The sequence below is a fragment of the Triturus cristatus genome, chromosome 9, assembly GCF_964204655.1.
Source record: "Triturus cristatus chromosome 9, aTriCri1.1, whole genome shotgun sequence".
Lineage (NCBI taxonomy): Eukaryota > Metazoa > Chordata > Amphibia > Caudata > Salamandridae > Triturus > Triturus cristatus.
In genome coordinates, this window is record NC_140592.1 from 648,334,777 (window position 1) to 648,355,743 (window position 20,967).

The 20,967-nt window shown below is 43.3% G+C and overlaps 2 protein-coding genes across 2 annotated transcripts in view; one reads left to right on the plus strand and one right to left on the minus strand.

Annotated features, from left to right (window-relative positions):
• Nucleotides 1–7,249, minus strand: part of LOC146798435 (trafficking protein particle complex subunit 6b-like) — a 132,403-nt gene extending 125,154 nt beyond the window's left edge. The window contains exon 1 of the mRNA XM_085625708.1: nt 6,654–7,249. Coding sequence (XP_085481834.1) covers nt 6,654–6,734 — 81 coding nt within the window. The 5' untranslated portion in view covers nt 6,735–7,249. The remainder of the gene's footprint in view (nt 1–6,653) is intronic.
• A 376-nt stretch (nt 7,250–7,625) lies between these two features.
• On the plus strand, nt 7,626–18,633 carry BLOC1S3 (biogenesis of lysosomal organelles complex 1 subunit 3). Its single transcript, XM_085625707.1, has 2 exons — nt 7,626–7,764; nt 17,177–18,633. The coding sequence occupies exon 2, from the start codon at nt 17,192–17,194 to the stop codon at nt 17,759–17,761; it is 570 nt and encodes a 189-aa protein (XP_085481833.1). The 5' UTR covers nt 7,626–7,764; nt 17,177–17,191; the 3' UTR covers nt 17,762–18,633.
• Nucleotides 18,634–20,967: the final 2,334 nt, after the last annotated feature.

A 20,967-nucleotide genomic window follows, 5' to 3' on the forward strand; every position in this document is an offset into this window, starting at 1 on the left:
GTTGGTACCATAATGGAGCTGCGAACCTGGGGTTTGGACAGATGCCAGCCCATGTTATCCTATGGATCGTCTAGCACTTATTGTGTCCTTTAAAAGTAAAGGGCAGTATATGGACATATAAGCTTGCAGTTACATGTCCACATCTCTAATATAGTGCACCCTGCCTCCTGGGCTAAAGCCTTCCTTAGGGGTGACTGATCCATATTAAAGGCAGTGCATTAACTCTGCCACGCATGGTGAGGGCAGAGTCGAATTGGAGCAGTTTGCATTGCTCCTACAGCCTGCAATAGCAGGCCTGCTGTCATTAGTTTACTCGAGTCACTCAGGGTGGCACAAACCGTGCTGCGGGCCCTGGGGACCCATTTACCACCTATGCTCTGGGTACCATATACTAGAAACTTAGAAGTGGGGTAAAGTCCTTGCTAATTGGGGATGTCAATTTACAAATAAGAGTTTTAGGGAGAGAGCACTGGCGCTGGGGTCTGGGCAGCAGACTCCAGTGCACTATCAGAGTCATAACCATCATCATTGGAGCAAAAAGTGGGGGGGGGGGTGGTCATACAAAAAGGGTCCTTTCCTACAGTTAAGTAGGTCACCTGCAATATAAACCATGCTTCAATCAAGAGTCACTACACTGAAATGAGCACTACAGTGAAGTGGGTAAAAGGTCTGTACCCATCAGGCTTACTGATGTAAGTTGTTCGACCTTCAGTTGTGCCAAAGAGGTTTTCTAAGTGCCACCAGGATAAAATTGTCATAGTCTAGTATATAAATGACCAATGCCTGATGCACTATTAGCAGTGCTTGTATTAAATGGGTATGTCCCTCAGGCAACATAGTTAGAACCACATAACTTATATTTTTTATTGAGATCATGTTAGAATGAGCTATCTAGCATAAAACAAAGATTTCACACCAGTCACTATAGTTGGATTGATTTCCAGTACTTAATGGACAGGTTCCAAGTTAAGGAGGATTCCTTTGACTTTTGGTTTAGTTGCCGGTGATCTGAGAAAGCGCCCGTTTCGAAAGAAAAATGGAGCCTGTACATTGGGTCTAAATATACAACAACAAGGTTGTTCTATTTTTACCTATGATACATATAGACTGAACTAAGAGTCCGACTAATATTTGAACTAGCCGGTGACGCACTTATGATCGCATCTATACTTGGAGAGGTTATATACAATTTTATATGAACAAACATACCACTTGGAAGCCGGCCACTTTTGAAATTTGTGGAGGTCGTTCCTTAGAAACAATCTATGCCCTGACGAAGTTCGTAAAGAACGAAACGCGTTGGCTGAGTCTGATTTTTCTGAGAGTTGAATGAGAATAAAAGAACAACAATTGGAATACTTGAAAAGACTTTTCCTTTGGTGCACTGTCTCTTTGTAAAAGAGTTTGTATATCTGGTTTTCCAGTAGAGCACAAGTACGGCCTGCTCTGGACGTGTTTTTGCACCTATCAAGAAATTGTGTACTAATTTGGGATTTGGTGTGCTTAACATTGGTCAGCCGTACGTTTTTTTGTCTATATTCCTTTGACTTTTGGTTTAGTTGCAAGTACGGATAACACATCCAGCTCTGAATTCTACCTAAGCAATTAGCAAGTTGGGCATTATCATACTTTATTGCCATTCTTAGGTGTCTCTTCCGACATCAATTTCCTATAAACTTACCTGGGTAAAAGAAGGGCAATGGTGTGAAAGGAAGAGGCAGACGCAAATCTCAGATGGAGTGGGCACAGAAGAGAACTCAAAATCATTTATATTTATCACTTGAGCACAGTGATGGAAAAATAAAGAGAGCAATTCAAGAAAAGCGCAATGCCAAAACATGGCCTCATGCTGTGTAGACAGGTTTGGTGGTCTACTGGATCTCAAGAGTGCCAAAAAAAACAGGAATAAAGGAATGAATTATGAACGAGGTGGAGGGTAGCTGTTTTAGTGGAGCAACTTCACCAGAAGGTTGTAAAATTATCACATTTTTTTCTCTCATTCGCTTTCTCCAGGAAGTCTGTGATGTGGTGGTAAATGTTCAATTCAACAAATGTCTTTTCTTTTTTTTTAAGCAATGTGGTAATCTGTCTGGCCATTAAACCTCATGGATTTTCAACAGTGAACGAGAAGTGCTAATGATTTGAAGCCAGCATGGCCATATGGTTTGAAATGCCTTCTTCACAATGGAATCACAGGCTTTAATAAATCAGAGTGAAGGTTTCTTTTAATCTTAACGACAAGAGATTTACTTCAAGAAAAAAAGAGATCCTCCAAATGTAATGCTAAGAGAATCTGAATTTCTTTAAAGACACGGAGGCTAACATTATGCATTAAATTAATCCTTAAATGGCACTCGAAGCAGCACTTGAAAGAACATTACATCATAAAACCAAAGGCAATCTAGAATAGAACATTCACAACTTATACATGGCCCAGGCAAAAAGAGATCCCCCTCTTTAGAACGCGTGACGACTTGTTCTCCCAAACTTGCACTCCTTTCCTTGGACAGACGAGGAGTAGAAAACAGCCATTACGAAACATTTTGGAGAAACTGAATTACTGGGTATTATCTGAATCTAAAAGGAACTGTTAAAGTTTCAGTTCCAAAGGATATGAAGAAAGAAATACACTTGCAACAAATAATTATAACATCACAATCTACATTCCTTATACACATTTATATATACTATAGGGAGCTGCGTGTCAGGCGGAGTCTGCACAGACAAGGCAGGATCTCCACAGACCGGAGAGCAGCGCTGACCCGGCGGCATCTGCAGTCCAGCGCCGAGGACTACCCAGCCCATGTTGGATCCCTGAAGCCCATGTGCCCCTGGATATCTGCTCTTCCTGATGATCCCTTCCGTTCAGGATTACTGCAACCCCTCCCTTATGGATCTCTTATGGGGACGCATCACTGAGAGCGGGGCTCAACCAGAGAACATCGCCGCCCTGAACACCCTGGCGGGAGCTTAAAGCCCAGGGCCCTGCAATACTGACCTCCTGTCACAGCGGGTCCTGTTGATTTTTTAACCCAAGGCCACCAGCTTTCGCCGACACTCACCCCGGTGAGACTCTCTGTGCTTTGTCCCAGTGATAGTTAAAATCGCCGACTACTAGGTGACATTTATATCTAGAGCATAGACCAGTAATAAGCTCCAGGAAGAGGTCATTAAAGCTGGGGGTGGTCCGCGGGGGCCGATAAACTACCAAGAGTAAGATGCAGGATGATGTAAAGGAGATTTCAACACCTAAAATGTCTGCATTATCACAATTTTCTGCCGTTATCTTAGTAACCATTAAGCTTTTTTTTTTTTTTAAAGAAGACGCCCCCCCCCCCCAGTGTCCCCAGGACTATTTTGCCAGAGAGCATCAAAGTCCACTGGAAGGCTGCAATGATGTCTGGGGCTGACGAATCCCCTAACCAGGTTTCCGTGAGGGCCAGAATATCTATATCACCATCTTGCAATAATGAGAAGACCTCAAGGTGGTGTTTCTGTAGGGAACGTGTGTTAAGAACCGCTACCTTCAGACCTGGAGCTACGGTAAAAAGAGTATTTTCCTGGGCAAGTGTGAATGGAGACCTAGGTATAACCTCAGCCCTATTTCTCCTTAATAGGTCTTCTGCCTGCAGCTTGGCTATAGAATTGACATCTAGGACGTGGCCACTTGTGGCAAGGGTCCGCAAATCTGTTGCCGAGCACATCAGCAGGGGGGACAGGGGTTCTGGCCCCTTGTCCTGGCTGGGTGCGGCCGGGCGCAGATGGGCTTGCCTTTGGCGCGCCCGCTGAGCGCTTGCTCCAGCGTGACAGATAATAGGTCAGCTCCTCCCCCCACCAATCAGCCCCGCTGTGCAGCAGCTGAGTGTCCCGGAGCACTAGACCGCTTAGCAGCAGCGGAAGTGCCGTTAAGGTAAGAGGAAGTGAAGGCGTGTAGGTGCCGGTGAAGTTTGCAATTTTAAAAAGGACAATTTTAAAAGAAAAGCATTCCCCAAGAGCAGCGCGGCTGTCAGCACAAAGCGCTACCTGAGAGCAACATAGCAGGAATTCACAATGCAAATAAGTATTTTTAAAAGTGTTCAAAGTCTAGAACAGCATAATTAGGTAACCGCGCCTCTGGCAAACAACCATAAGGAGGTTAGCGCGTCTTTCTATGCCACTAATGCTTTTAAAGTCTTGCGATGCCTTTCCTTTTCATTTTAAAGCCTCCATAGTCCGGTTAGCGTAGAGTGGGGCTGTGGTGCCGTATAAGGTTGAGGGTCTCTTTGTGTCTCTCTAGTGCAGAGGTCTTCACTCTGTGGTGCGTAACTCCCCCAGGGGCGAGGGGGGAGGATGGAGTCTTGGGAAGGTGGTCGCGCATTTCCAGGACTCACTTCTGTCTGGAATCTAAAACATCCGAAAAGGGGGGAAAAACTTTTGGGACGCTTCAATACTTCAGCCACAGTTAATTGAGTCTCCTGTGCTCTGAAAGGAAAAGGCCGGCAGACAGGTAAAACAATCCTTCGGGCCAGGGTGCCCGCTTGCATGAATGAAATGTAAATCTACGAGTTAATCTGCAAATGTAAAGGGTGCTTGGGAGCGATTCTGCCTTTAATTGCTCGAATCGCTCCAAGCATTGTGATGACATTTATCTATTTTATGGTAGTAGGGTAGGAAGAGTTAACAACTGGGCTGGGAAGTGCATGCTTTTAATTTTGGAGCTCCATTTTATCCTAAAACTATTTGCACAGTTTGTAGCAGTCTATCTTATAATGTGTGTAATGCAAGAATAAAATAATGACTTACACATGGTCAGTGTTTTCCGTCACAGGCTGTGACCTCGTAGCACTAAAAATACACTAGTCACTATTCTCCAATGCACCAACCCAATGTAATTCTCTGGCTCTCTGGTTACACACAGACCTCTGCAGTGCATTAACTAATATAGGTTTCCTAATGTACTACAGTGCATTTCTCACTGTGTAACAACGTTTTAAAATTTATTTTCATTTAAGCAACCCATTATTTTATATATAGCTACCTGATGGTGAAAGACCTAAAAAAAACCTAACACAATATTTTGGTGCTGATTTATGAGAGGCTTGCGCCGCCGATGCATCAGTTTTTTGGAACCTCTGGCGGCACAAGTGTCTCAATCATATCTATGAGGTGATGCAAAGTCACCCTGTGTGGCTTTGCATGGCCTCATACATATGGAGTAAGACAGAGCAGCGCAAGTCACTACGTTGTCTTGCTCTGTCAAGTAGGCGTTCCATGGGCATTGTAGTGGGTATTCCCATGCAACACATACGGATTTTGATGCTGTAAACCTGGGGCAGCATCAAAACCTTACGCCTCCCCACAGAAGGTGTAACGAAGACAAATGTTTTCACTTCTAGTTTTTTCCTCTTTTCACGTGTGCTGCATTCTACAGCTCACATAGAAAGAGGAAAACCCCTCTTATGATTGCTTTTGTGCAGGAAGGTGTCACTTACTGCAAAAAAACAATCCTGCTTCATTGGCGCTAGGTCGCAATTTGTGCACCAAATCAGGGGGAAAGGACAAGAATGTACCGTATTTCATAAATAGGGTGCATTTGAGCCCTTTCACATTTGCAAAGAGAAGCGCAGCAAGAAGACTTGCTGTGCTGCTCTATGCCAATTCCGCATAAATTAGGCCCTTTTAGCCACAACTTTGACCACTTCCCCGCGCTCACTGACCTTTGGTTTGATACACACTGTTTAATATTATTTCCCCACTGTAAAAATTATTTGCTATGGGAATTGTGGACGTTATGGTTGTCATTGATGAGAAGTACCTCTGCTCTACTGCGGGGTGTAATCGAGGAAACTAATAAATTATGATTTGTGGACGGTAAACTCTAAACCTAATTCGGCAAACGTTTTGATGAGCGAGGCGACCCACACGACTCCCAACAAGGAGCTCCCTATTCCGTCTCCGGGTTCAAATCCCCGAACCCGCGTATCTGTAAGTGTCCATTCATCCACCCACAGGGGAGATACCCGGTTTGGTCGTTTGAACAAAGTGGATATACTGGGCAGTTCTTGTGATATATTGCATTTAAATAACGGTGCTGGGGATTCAGTATGGACACCAGACTAAGCTGAGACTCAGGTTAAAGGAGCATGGCTAAAAACAGAAAGGACGTGGAATGTAGAAGACAAATTCTGAATACATAGAGAATGATAAGCCATGTGAATTTGCCCCCCTCTCATATTCGAGACTTTCTCAATACTTTCGGTTTTAGATAGTCTTTAGGAAAACTGTTCTAAAACTGCAGTTTGCAACCATACTTTCTACTTTTTCTTTAGTAGAGGGATCACAACTGCTCCAAAAAGGTTCAGGGTTGCTTCGATAATCGAGAAAGTATAGGAATGTCTGGAATCTCCTTCAAAACCTGTGAAATTTTAACATATGTGTGTGAAATTGTGCTACAAAACTGTACTATTTGGCCCATGTGTTTTAAGTGTTATCAGAACCTCCCTGGACAGTCTTAGGGGAAGTTGCCTTACTCGCTGCAACTGAGGTAGATATTTACATATTACTTTCAAATGTCCCCAGCCACAGCTTCATATGGTCTACTACACGTGTGTGTACTCTTACGACATAAAATAAAGTTTTGAAAGCAGATACAAACACCCACAACCCAGCCTCACCTGTTCATCCAGTCTCTGGGATTTGTACACATGGGCCACCATTTCCATGTGCAGAAACTCAAACAAGGTCTCATCAGCCATCAAGAATATCTCCAATAGTTGTCACTTTAAGGAGCGGGTCTTGACTTTAAATTAGCTGTCTCCTTTGGTAAAAATCACTGGGCAGCGTGAGTTGCTTTCATTTCTCGTCACAGATTATCATCTCCCACATGCTAAATCACAATTCGCGAGAGGTATGCGCATTTCTATAGTGGCTTCCCTTGGGTGTAACTGGGTACTGATGTTCGGTAGAAACAGCTGCTGTCTTCTCGGTGGTCTCAGGTACATGCACCTCGGAAACAACAGTCCTTCTTCGGTAAAGGAGGGTGCTGTTACATCACCATCTACCACTTCGTCCTATGGCGACCTCATTTTAAGAATTACCCAGGGCCATCCGCTAAGAAAAGTAGAATTCGCTGTTTGCAGTCACTTCTTAAGAAAGTCTTGTATTTCGTAATAACGACACTGATTTAAAACGACACTGCAGCAAAGCAATACCAGAAGAACACATCCAGGTACCCACAACCAACCACGCAGGAGGAAACATGCTCTGTTATACATTGGAAAGTGTGATACCCTTCCATTGGTTGAAGGAGAAATTGTCACGTGAATGGCTAAGTGAGTCCTCATTTTTGATTGATTGCAGGGTCTCTTAGACTGTATCATTGCTTGTGATTGGCTAAGGGAATGTATCTCTTTGGTTCTAGTTTCCCTGAGATTACAGTGAACACTTTAACCCAGACTAATGGTTCGTTATTTCTCCTATTAGCCGTTATCATTTTCGAGTCGACTGGTGACGCAGCCGAGAGGATCGCATTGACACGTACTAGTAGGATCAACACTCGAGAGAATAGGCTTCTCAAAGAGAACTAAAATTCCGCCTCACAGAAACTTCTTTGGCAGTTGATATTCTTCCGGTCTTGAACTGTGTCACGCGCGCATAACTCTTTAGGAGGCGCCTTCGGTCACATTACTGCAGTTGCAGTGACTCCGCTCCCCAGCCAGTGACACTAACCCGCTCGGCACCACTCTGCTTCTACAACCTTGCTCATGTGAAACGGCCCCAACGGAGGTGAGTTTGACCAATAGCTCTTCCCCTTCCTTATCAATCTCTGTCTTCCTGCTCTGCTTCAACCTCTCTGGGTCCCACAGGTCTGACTGCTCTTTCCGTAACTGAACTGCTCCAAAGGAATGCACATGATTTCAGGAAGCTGAAAGATAGAGTGGATATTAGATTTTATCAAACATTTTAAGTAATTTGGATTTCAACCCACGTTAATGTTATTTCTTTGAGAGGTACGCTTTATAAGTTCTTGCTAACAGTCTTGGTGAAAAACCCTTTGACTACAATCAGGGCCACTGGAATTGTGCGGTTGCGGCGGTTATGAATTTGCCACACAATTCGTCTGCTGCATAATCTGCTGAATTTAACAACAACAAAATGTGTGTTCGAGCTCAAACGGTTCAAACGTTACCAAAACGCAGCGACTTGTTGCCGCGCTCTGGAAGGCCCTTTGCAAAGGCTGACTTGTCACTTTTCTGTTGCTCATATATTGTTATATTTGGGTGTTAAAGTGGTGCAGTCAATGTCCAGAAAGTGTTAACAAGCGTGTGCAATGCAATAGGTCTCGCATTTGCAAGAGTTGGAGCTATTGGCATAGTAATGTTTTTTACTTTTGTGTTTTTTAGTGGAGTGGATGTATGTATGTAGTTTGCATTGGAATTGTGTGGATAGAAATTATGTATTGTATAGTATTTACTATATAGGAATTATGTCCATTGGGAGAGTGTGTTAGGGAGAGTACTTGTATGGTATGGTATTTTCTGTTGTGGAGGTTTATGTAGTGGAGTTTTATTATGTGGTGTGGTGTGCTGTTTAATTTTGTGGTTGATGTGGAATTATGTGGTGTGGATTGTATGTGGTGTGTTATATAATTGTGGTGTTGATTTTTATTATGTGATTTATTGTTGAGTGATCTGTGTAATGGAAACGTCTAGGGTAGATTAGTGGGGTATGGAACTGTGTAGTATTGAGTAAAATTATGCTGATTGTAATTATGTAAACAGAAGGAGATGATGGATGGAGTGCTGAAACCTTTCAGACACTCAACCCCAGTCACAGATCTGGGTTGAATCCATCATCGTTCTTTAGCTCACTTCGCCACCCCTGTTCAGACCCAGCTATATGCAAATCAGTCTTGACCCTGTCCCTCATGGGAACAGTCCAGCCCGAACTGCCAAGCCAGAGCTTCCCTGGACCACGTCCTGAGACCGGTTTTGGGGGAAGTGCAAGAACAGGCACCCTCAAAAGCATCTAATGAGTCCGGGTTTGGGGGGGGGGAGTAGCGTAACTGGCCTGCAGCGTAACAAACAGAGATACCGACTCTGGGGGACCGGGTTCCAGTCTTGGCGTGGACTGTATAAAAAAACATGCCTGTCAAAAATTAAACTTATCATAAATATTATTAAACCATGTTTACAAAAAAACGAGTAGGAAGTGCACCATGCCCTGAGAAGCAAATGCGTGTGTGCCAATGTAGTAGGGGGAAGTGCCCGGAACAGGTGCCCTCAGAAGAAGCTGATAAGGCAGGGTTGGGGGCCAAAGTTTGTAAGCTGTGCCTGCAACGCCAGCTACGACGAAAATTGATTAACGAGAGTGCTTTGAAACAGAAAATAAAAAGACAAAGTAATGTTACATGTAAAAGGGGCTGTCCTCATGGGAGGTAACAACAGAATAGAGGGAGGTATTAACCCTTTCGATGCGCATGATGGAGCGGTTCCGTCATGCGCACCGGTTGCGCTGTGCGGATGACGGAACCGCTCCGTCATGGCCCCGCCCGCGCACGAACCCCTCAGCACAGTGCGGTAATCCGCGCCGCGCTGAAGGGGTTAAACAGGAAGAAGGAGGGACCACTAACAAAATAATCCAATGATTGGTGGTGATAGTGGCATGGTGTCAGGAGGCTTCTGCGTCAAGAGACCCCTCATGTGGTCATTTGTGTGCAATGTAAAAAAAAAAAAGATAAAAAGACTTCCTAAAGACACTGCAAGGAGCCAATAAAAAGTATGGGTGGAGCTTAATGCTCATATCGTGAATACAGCATGTCTCGGTGAGAGCGCAAGCGATGCCTAGGTGAGACCTAAAAATGACAAAATAATTAGGTAATACTATCACAAAATGTGCTGTGTTATGCTGCCTAATTTACATTCTCTTGCTACTTAATTTATTCCATCAAACCTTTTAATTTGGCCCTCCACTGCCGCATGATTCAATTTGCACTTCCTACAATGCAGTATACAGAGTGAGCTTTGGATCAGCCCTTGCTCATGATTATTCTGCACGCTCGGCCTCGTTCCCTGTTCCATGATCAGCTTTCATGCATAGTTTTGAGTTTGTCTCTTTCGGAGCATAGCTTCTTTACCATTATTTTAACTGGCTTAGCGTTATCGTTCTACTGATGTTAGAGGATTACTTTTTAGGCATGGGTTTTGACAGCACAGCTGTCAAGCAGAACTTTTTTTGGGGGAAGGGCAAACTACCTGAACCCTCCATATTATTTTTATTTTTTATTTTTTTATTTTAGTTATCACTTTCTTTTGGCGGTAGGTAAATCTCCTGAAACAATTAACACCATCTCTTGATATACATAGTGGGGCTTTAGGTCTGCCCATTTGAAAGAATGTCTTTATACCACAAGCCTCTTTCAGCCATTGGCATGAGCCTTTGTCGGTCAGTTTTTGGCTCACAGCAGCGTAATACCATTGGCTGCTTGAATGTATCTTTCCATCGCCACTCAACTGCCAGCACCCAGAACTATTAGCTTTGCCAATGAATATTTAGTTTTGTTCTAGCATTCTATGCACTCTTACTTTTTCTTTCTCACCCCCTCTGTCACCCCCTCATCTCAATACCACCCACCCCTTCAGTGCCCTGACCTCCTTACATTCGTCTGTTGCCCCCTCAACCCCTGCTGGTTATGTTTTTACTTAAAAAAAAATAAAAAATTCTGAAACACATCTGTGAGGGCCTGGTAGTTGCACACTGTTGCCAAGTGCTTGCTTTCTAGTCCATTGGTCTCCGCCTCCCTTCCATCATGGCGTATTAGCTATTTTATTTGTTCCTGCAGGTGCACGCCATTGCTTCCCCGTCCATCCTTTCATTGTTCAACCACCGCTGTATGTACTGTTTAAAAAAAACAAAAAACATCTGCTTGGTTCCGGCAGCTGCACACTTGCACTGGCAGCTCTTCTTTATGTTGGCACTGATGTCATTTTTAAAAAATTACGGGTTCTAATATTCCAATACGCTGTATTGAAATGGTAAATTAAAAACAAGCATTGGCAAAGAAAATAGGTCTCGCCTATGAAAGAGCTATTGCCTTAGCCAGTGTGTTTTAGCCATGTTATACACCTACGTGACTGCTGTTCTGCATTGTTAAAAGTTTGTGGGGTAGATGAGAGTGGCATAAGTTGGCATAGTGTCATAGAGTAAAGTGTTTTAGGGGGGAGTGACGCAGCGCCATAGAGTGCAGTGGCATAGATTAGAGTGGTGCAGAGTAGATTAGAGTGGTGTAGAGTGCAGTGGTGCAGAATAAAGGGCAGTGGCGTGGAGTACAGTAGAGTAGAGAGCAGCGGCATAGTGCAGTGGTGCAGAGTAAAGTGGCGGAGAGTAAAGTGTCATTAGAGTGCAGTGGCGTAGAGTAAAGTGGCATAAAGTACAGTGGTGAAGAGTAGAGTACAGTGGTATAAAGTGCTGTGACGTACAGTAGAGTGTTGTAGAGTATAGTGGCATAGAGTGCAGTGGTGCAGAGTAGATTGGTGTAGAGTGCATTGGTTTTTGAGTAGAGTTGTGTAGACTGCAATGGTTTAGAGTAGGGTGACGTAGAGTGCAGTGACAAAGTAGACTGTTGTGGAGTGGAATAGAGTAGCGTAGATTTAATTGCCATATAGTGGAGTGGTGCACTGTAGGGTGGAGTGGTGCAGGGTAGAGTGCAGTGGTGCAGAGTGTAGTGGTGCAGAGTAGATGATAGTGGATTGGAGTTGAGTGGTTTAGAGTAGAGTGATGTAGAGTAGCACAGAATGGATTGTTTCAGAGTAGAGTGAAGTGGTGTAGAGTGGAGTGGTGCACAGTAAGGTGGAATGCAGTGGCATAGAGTGCTGTAGTGCAGAGTAGATTAGAGTGGTGTATAGTGCTTTGATAGTGTATTGTCATAGAGTGCAGTGTTGCAGAGTAGGGTGGTGTGGAGTGGGTCAGAGTGGCGAAGAGTGGATTGGCATAAAGTAGAGTGGTGCACAGTAAAGAGACATCTAGTGTAGTGGCGTAAGGTGAAGTACTGCAGAGTAGAGTGCAGTGGTGCAGAGTATAGTGGAGTGGTGTAAAGTGGAGCATGCATGGTGTGGTAGCACACCTCCATTACAGACAACACATTTTCAATTAAAATGACCATTGTAATTGCACAGACATACGGTTTTATTGAATAAAGTATACAGCACACATACAGTAATGTTTGGAAATGCCATCACCTAGTATATTGATTTGTTTTGATCGTATTAAAATATTTGTTTCCACCACACTACATTACGAAAAATATGATTTAATTATGCTTTCCTCATTCTGATATATTTAAAATTGTCTGCACAGTTCATTACAGACATTTAAACTTTGAGAGGATTTATGTTGACAATCTTGCTGTATAAGGCTTTTTTTTCCTAGCACACGCGACTTTGAAGTCAGAGAAGGAAAAGTAAACACCAAGTTCCTTGAGAAGACAGAATCTGACAATTTACCTCTGTCTTTGAGTGTACAGCAAATGTGACCAGATAAGAACAAGATTTAAAGGCCTGTTTACAGAAAGGGAACTCTCTGAAGGATAGAGTAAATAAGGAATGCTCTTTGTGAGAGAGGAACTCCAGCTGGACAGCTTGAAACAAATAAAGCCAGCACATAAAAAGACAGCAAATGTGAGTTAAAAAGCCAATGGTGAGCAAAGAGCCGAAAACATTTCAGGTAAGCTTTCTGAATGTCCCCAAAATGTCTTTAGAAAATCAGACAGCTACGCTGGCTGGTAGGCTTCGACCTAATGACAGTTGGTGTGTCATGATATATGCACATTAATTAATGAAATCTCATTTCAAGATGACTGCCAGTTGTCTGCATATGTGTGCCTACACCATGACGCACCAGCAGCCACTTTACGAATGGAACATGGTCAACTACAATTTCAGAATGGTAAACTAAACAAGCAATGGCAAAGCCAGTAGAGCTCACTTGTGCTACCTGATGCCGACCTATATGATATATATATTATGCACTGAAAAGACCAAAGGTTACAGGGACATTATAGTTAGGCTCAGATTTCACTCGTACAAAACTAGTGAAATTCAACTGTTATAGTTACCTGAGTTAACTTTAACTTACGCCACTGTAATGCACTGCTTATGACCTCGCATATTACATCGCTCATGACATCAGTGACATCGCTCATTATGTCATCAGGTAAGTGTTTTTAAGAGATTATGGGCGTTAAGCATATATACTACTACTACAAAAGGTAAATTAGTATATTAGGTGCACTACTACTGTGTGATTCTACTTCTAACATATTAAGTGAGTGGATGTGTGACTATGTATCCTTGTGTGTATGGGTGTGTAAGTGTCTATAGGTCGGTGTGTGAGTAGCTGTGTAGGTGAGTGGAATGCTGTGTGAGTGGCGCTATTGGTGGGTGAGTGAGTGGGTGTGTCAGTGGCTGTATGGGTGAATGAGTGGCAGTTTGAGTGGTTCTATGGGTGGGTAAATGGGTGTGTAGTGACTATGGGTGAGTGAGTTGGAGTCTGGCTGTATGAGTGAGTGATTGTAAGTGGCTGAATGGTGTGTGGGTGGCTGTATTGGTGACTAAGTGTCTGTGAATGGCTGTATGGGTGAGTGAGCGGATGTGTGACTGCTTCTGTGGATGTGTGAATGGGTGTGTAAGTAGTTGTGTGTGTGAATGCTTGTATGGGTGGGTGAGCGGCTATGGGTGAGTGTGTGGCTATCTGACTGGCTGTACGGGTGACTGACTGGTTGTATGGTTGTGTGAGTGGCTGTACGAGTGAGTGGGTGTGTGAGTGCCTCTGGAGTAGTGGGTGGGTGTGCGAGTACTGGTATGGTCTGTGAATAGGTATGTGAGTAGTTGTGTGGGAGTGGGCATACAAGAAGTTGTATAGGGGTGTGAGTGGTTCTGTGGACGATGTCATCAGTGATGTCACAGCATGTCATGAGTGATGTAATATGTTAGGTCATAAGCAGTGCATTGAGGGGCCTAAGTTATAGTAAACTCTGGCAACTATAACTGCTGAATTTCCCTGGTTTTGTACAAGTGAAATCGGAGCCTAGCTATATTGTCTCTAACCTTTGTTTTTTTTAAGCAAATGTCTATTTTTTTAAAGTAGTAGTCGCGTTTGCAGAGTGGTGGAGAAAGGGGGTGGGGCCTCCAACCGGCTTGCGGGAATCCTGCTGCATCAGACTTACTAGACGTAACAAGAGGGGTAGTTGGCCCCCAGAGAACCTCAAGAGCCAAGGGTAATTCTTCCCCCAACAAGCAGTGCACCAGGAGGTGCGTTTTTCGGAGTATTGGAGAAAGGGGCTGTGGTCTCCAACAACCTCTCAGCAGTCCCACTGTGTGGAACTTACTGGAGGTATCAGCAAGGGTAGTTGGCCTCCAAGGATCTGCTGGAATTAGGCCGATTTTATCCCCCAACTATTGGTGTGCCAGAAGGTGCATTTGCAGAGTGATAGTAAAAGAGGGCAGGGCCTCAGGCGACTTGCTGTCTTTAAAAAAAAAAATATATATATATATATTTTCTTCGAGGGGGGGGGGGGGGGCAATCCCTGGGCCTATTTGGGCCTGGAGGACCCAACCTCCCTGGGCCGGCTTTTTTTTAATAGAGAAGGGGGCGGTTCCCTGCCCCTCCACTCCAGATTGCAGCTCCAGGGACCCCATCCACTGGGGCCCAGCCTTTTTGTTTTTAAAACAATTTTTAAAAAATAATTGAAAGGGAGAGGCTGGGTTACCTGCCTCCCGGGCTGGTTTTGGTCCCTGGGAACCCATCCCCCAGCCTCTCCTGTGGATGCCCATGTCCCATCCAGGGTACTCACTTTGAAGTGTTGGATAAGTCAGGGGGAGCCTCAAGGCCCCCGCGGTTCCTGCCGTCTCCTGTGGGAGCCAGCATTGCTTTTACAGAAAGGGAGCTGCTAACATGCGGCTCTCTTTTTGTAAAAGCAATTGTGCTCTGTTTTCAGCAAGCAATAGCATTTTAAATGTGCTCTTGCTTGCTGGAAGTAGAGCACAGTTTGCTATGACTTGGCAGGAGCAGTAAAGCTCCTGCCAAGCCATAACAAACTGCAATGGCTCTGGTGGGCATACCCGGAGCTGGCCCTGGGGGGTGGCAGTCCCTAGGGCCATCTATGGCTCCAAGAGGGGGGGGGCAAGCTGTCCCCCAACACTTTAATTCTAAAGAGTTGCCCCGAGGAGGTGGAGGTCTCTGCAGCTGCGGGGGTGCCCCAAGGGTCCACTACATTAATTTAATTTGAGCCCCGGGGAGGTGGCGATCCCTGGGGCTGCGGGGGCATTAATGTTTTATTTTGCCCCCGGGGATTTGGCAGCTCTGGGAAGGGGGCGTGTGTGCCCTCCTGCATTAATTGCAGATTTTGCCTCATGCAGGTGGCGGTCCCCAGGGCATGGGGGTTGCAGAGTAGGCAACCCCTGCATTTTTTCTCAAATCAAATTCACAGGAGGTGGTGGTCCCCGTGCCATGGGGGGGTGTCAGTCCCCCCATTTATTGAAAAACCACAGCAAGGGGGTGGTCCCTGGGGCAATAAGCAGCCCCAGGAGTGGGGCGAAAAAAGAGGCCATGGGGGGGATGGGTTTCAGAGTGTTGCTACCCTGACCCCTTTTTTCATATTTTTTTTTTCTTCTTCTATGACTCTGTACAAGCCGAGTCCAAAGATGGCTGCAAACACTTCCTGGTTTGTAATGTTGGCAGCCAATCAGATCTCAGCATGAGATCAGGCAGGGTTGGGAACCCTTTGCAACCCCAGTTGTATATCTAAATAACCTTCAAATAACTCTGCAACTATTGAACGGATTTACACCAATTCACAAAAAAAGTCACTTTTTGGACCAACTGCTACCTTTCTGCCAAATTTGGTGCAATTCGTTCAGCAGTTCGAGCTGTAGCCTTGTCTAAAGTTCCTATGGAAATAAACATGGGGAAAACATGTTTTTGGATTACCCCCTTTCTCCTGGCCCCTCGCTTGACAGATCACCCTGAAACGTTCAAGACTGTAGCTGAAGTTAGCGTCAAACTTGTTTTGAAAATTTCACAAGGATTCGTCAAATGCCGCCAAAGTTATTGGCAAAAAGAAAAATGCTCTTCCTATGAGAACTACATCCTAACTATAACTACCTACTGGCGACTGTCAGTAAGAGCTATATAATATTTTTAACTCCCAAGGGCTGTTGCTGCGCATGCCTTAAGAGGTGTTGCGCAGCGACCAGAGCGGCTGACTCCGCAGCATGAGGCTTACTGTTCGATCCCTGGTGCCGGCCCCTGCTCAGCTCAGCACCATGTGACTCTGGGCAATAGCTCACTTAATCTCCACAACGGCCCCCTGGCGCCTTGAGACCTTTAGGGGTGACTAGTTCACCCTTTACAAATACTGGATTTATTTGTTTATGCTTTGCAGTAACATTTGGAAAACAAAACAGTAGCAAAGCCAGTAAGTCGGCGCTCAGTAGCAAAGGTAAGAACTGTTGGCAAAGCCAGTGATTGTTCCTCTGTTGAAGTCTGTGCTTTAGGAGCTATGAATAAAGATGGCGGACTGTGAAGCGGGGTGTGACAGTCAAGGGTACCTAAGAATGCTTTATAAAAAAAATAACGTGGCTTTTCTAATTAGGGACATGCAACCTAATACATGTGGACTAGAGAGCGTATGTCTCACAAATTCTTACCCGAGTTCCTCAATGTCACTTCATGATGTCAGCACCTCCTCTGTTAGTTTCTTCCATCTCTCGTACAAATAGCTTATTCAACCCTGGCTTTAGGTCAAGTTTGGCAGTGCAGCTGTTTCCTTCACCTATTATACAATGCAACATATAGCATTATAGTGCCTTTTGGAAGTTCATGAAGGAGGGAGCCTGGTTACTTTTACCGAGGTGTGTGGTCATTAGGGTGAGCATATCACAATTAATTAACTGAGCCTTTGATTTTTTTTTCTTGTGGGTGAGGCACGAAGGCTGTACCAAATCATATACATTTCTTTGTTATTTAAGGATGGTTGTTGCCTGTCAAATATGTACATTTGGTAAGTAGGTCATGGCAGCATGTGCTATTTTGCTTTAGCCCTTTTTGGTTGCAGAAATCTGTAAATCTAATTTTGTATTATATTAGTCAGTCTTTAATCAGTGCAACCTTTTTCATAAGTGTGTATGATTATTTGTTTTAGGTTGCCATAAAAAAGATGTCTTTGAATAAATACCAAACAGTGGTGCAAGGCGAGGCTTCAGAAACTGACTCTGATGAAGAACCATATCTTGGAACCATGCAACCGACTATGAGTTCTAATGTTACCGGTATGACAATTCCTGGTGAAGCATCAGAGACTGATGAGGAAGAGGAAGTTCAGCCATGTCGCAATAAAACACCAGCCACACCAATTGATAAGGATCTGCCTCCACTTATTGTGATCAGGAATGATGCGCCAAAATCACCTGTGGGAATGGTGGAAAAACCTGCATTGAACATCCAGCATCCTGGACGCTATAGCACCTTGCTGCAGCAGAAGCTTTTAGAAAGCAATACACGACTACATCACGATGTTAGCAGCACAATCAAGCATGTGTACCAGACGGCTACTAAAGAAATTCGCTGTGTTACCAACCAGCTTAACAACTCCCAGAGTGGAATCATAAGTGCCTCTCATAGTATTCGTCTAGTTCTGGATGACCTGAAAGCAGTGGCAGAGAAAATTGACATTATCACAAGCTGCAATTTGCTTCCCGATATACAAATAGAACCAGCTCAGGTGTAACAGCACAATCTTCAGAGCATGTATCTGTGTGTGTGTGCAGTTGACCTTAAAAGATCTTCATAGCTCAGGAGGTCCTTTCATTTGAGGGACTCTTTATAAGGACTATCTTACAGAAGGTTCCAGCATTCCACTCTAATGTGCATCTAAAATTAGTGGGTAATGATTCACTGTGAGATTATTATATATTTTTTTTAATATAAATTGTTTTTGAGAACCAGAGGATAGTATAGCTGCCTCTGATTAATAGCAGCTCAATTGTAGGAATCATACAAGGTGGAGTTTTCATTGAAAATAAACTCCTTGTATAATGCATTCTTTGCGTGATGTACCCAGAGTTACCTCCTTGTCCAAAGTTTAAATTCTATTTTGGTCACCAGCTGTAGAAGTGCAAAGTTTTCTGAGTATAAGTGGTGAACGGCTGCCAGTGCAAAAACGGGCACCTTCAGTTCTACATTAATATTATGGTAAGGCCCGATTTTAAGTTTACGTAAGTAGCAGAATGTTTCTATGACTAGACAAACTATTACTTGTAGATTCTTCAAAGCAAGATGTACTATGCATACCTAATGTACAGGGCTTCTTTTCACAGCTTGCAAACCTGTAGTATTGTTTATTTTTGACAGAGTGATTTAGGAGGTGTTGTCCTTAAGTGCAAATCTGCTGGTTATGATGACTCGATGAAAACAAAACTACCCAAAAGGCTGCTCTTCCGAGAAACCATGTCAGCATTGAATAGATTGCTGCACTTGTCATTCATTAGCAGTGCAAATAATTTTTTACTACTTTTTAAAGAAAAAAATCACACAGAGCAACAAGATAAGCATTGTCGAAGTTCTCTTGTGAACATAATAAACGATACCTTTATATTTGTATATGGCCTCTCTTGATACTATGTTCCAAGAATACCAAAAAATAATGTTCTATTTTATAACAAAACATGATCGAGACCAACATCTGTTTATGCAATAGGTAAATGGGTTTAGAATGGTATGGGCTTCTAATTCCTAAAAAAAAAAAAAGTCTGCATTCATTAGTGTTGCTATGCGCTTCTTGATACCTCATCTAATTACTGCCCATATATACTTTCTTTTTTTAAATTTTTTTTTTTAGGGCTGGCAGGCTTTAGAATGAGCTGTGGTTTCTTCTATGATTTGTTCTATAACAGTGAAATTATCACGTATGACATTAAATTCAACCTATATTGTAAAACCATTTTACATGTAATCTACAAGCATTATCCTATAGTGTGTATATACAAGTTGCAATTGGAAGGTATGTAATCTACGAGCATTATCCTATAGTGTATGTATAAGTTGCAATTGGAGGGTGTGTTTGCCACAGTTGTTGCGGACACATACTAACTAGGCAAAACCTGGGTACATTTGTACTAGAGGACAAGCTGTCACAGATTTTTAGAACTGATATTTTTACTGTCCTCTTTGTTATGATTTAGAAGTTCTTGTTTTACACTTCTCTATAGCTCAGGCATCTGTGGGTTATGTTAGCTGTACAAAGAAAAACTTCTGAGTATCATTTGCTTCTGCATGTCATAATACCAGAACAAACCTGCTGTTGGAAGCTTATTCATAACTAGGGTCCTACACATAAATGCCACAAGACAGTGAGAGGTATGCTATCTTTACTTCCTCGGCAACCATACATAACTATCGTTAGATTGGTTTGAACAAGAATCATTTTATTCAATTCATTGAAAACAAAAAGGTTAAAGATACCTTTTTGGAACAATTGTATAGCAGTAAGGTGCTCCAAAAAATGCAATGGCATAGTGAAAGTGAAATGATTATTTATTTATATATATATCGTGCAGATCTCTCCTTTTGCAAAGAAAATTCCAGGACACTCCGGGATGCTTAGATTAATTTATTGGCAAAATTAATCTCTAACAACGCGTTTCGCCTTTTGTCTTGTTCTTACCGTGAACAAGCCGAAAGGCTAAACGCGTTGGTAGAGAGTAATTTTGCCAATAAATTAATCTAAGCATCCCGAAGTGTCCTGGAATTTTCTTTGCAAAAGGAGAAATCTGCACGATATTTGATAGGGTCACCGGAACCCTTCCAGGACTGCCGCGCTTGAAGCGCCGGACATCCGGAGCTGTGTGTGAGAATGCAGATTTTCCACAGTTTTAATGGGTAGAAAATCAAGATTTTATTAAAGGCACAGAGGCTAATATTAAGCCTGAATCCTATATTGCTCTCACACAGCAGCAACAAGAAATAGCTAGAATTAGAATAGAACATCTTTTTCAAAAGTCAAGAACGTCGAACATGCATAAGAACCCAACACCAGCAGCCATCTTCCTTCTTTATCTGCTGCGAACGAAAAGAGTCCCAATAAACTCCAACCTTCATCCAAAATTCCAAACTCCATAGTTCCTGAAATCCACGCCTTCAAACCTATCTTAGTTCTGACCTACATAAGAAAAAATAATAATACATCAATAGTGTAGGGAAAATTAGGGAGGGATAATATTAGCCTCTGTGCCTTTAATAAAATCTTGATTTTCTACCCATTAAAACTGGAAAATCTGCATTTTATGGCAAGGCCCGGAGGCCAATATTATGCATGTTCAAAGTTCATCCAAAACTCTCTGCAAAACATTTTCAACAGGTTTAAAGTAAAATCTCTTAAACGTAGAGTCACTAGACCAATCGCCCGCTTTCAGAATAGCACTTAAACTTGATCCCTGCATAAAAGCTTTAGTTGCCATCGCTCCCCTAACTGAGGGCGCCCCAAATACACTTACATCAACCCCTGACTTCTTCATCACCTCCTTGACCCACCTAGCCAAAGTATGAGCCGAAACTGCTTTAAACGAATTCCTAAAAGAAATCAGAAGCTGTGTACATCCACACTCTCAAACCCAGCGTTCTTTTCTCATATTCCCTTAAACAACCATCCACACATAAACCACTATGTCCCTCTAAATTCGGGTAAAAAAATCGTCCTTGACTTAGTCTTTGTTCTTCTCCTAATCTCAAAACACACACCTTCTGACTGGTAACTCCATGATGTTACCTCCAAAGTTCTAATGTCTGACAATCTTCTAATAGAAACCACACACAGAAGCATAGCCAATTCCCAAGATAACATTCTTAAACTCAAACCAGAATTGGGTCCCCAACTTTCCACTTCCTTCAAGACGACTGACTCATGCCATAGAAAAGTGTACTTAGCTCTAGGGGGCA

What these genes read in the sequence shown, in the direction of transcription:
- BLOC1S3 (XM_085625707.1), top strand. Translation starts at nt 17,192, where the DNA reads ATGTCTTTGAATAAATACCAAACAGTGGTGCAAGGCGAGGCTTCAGAA.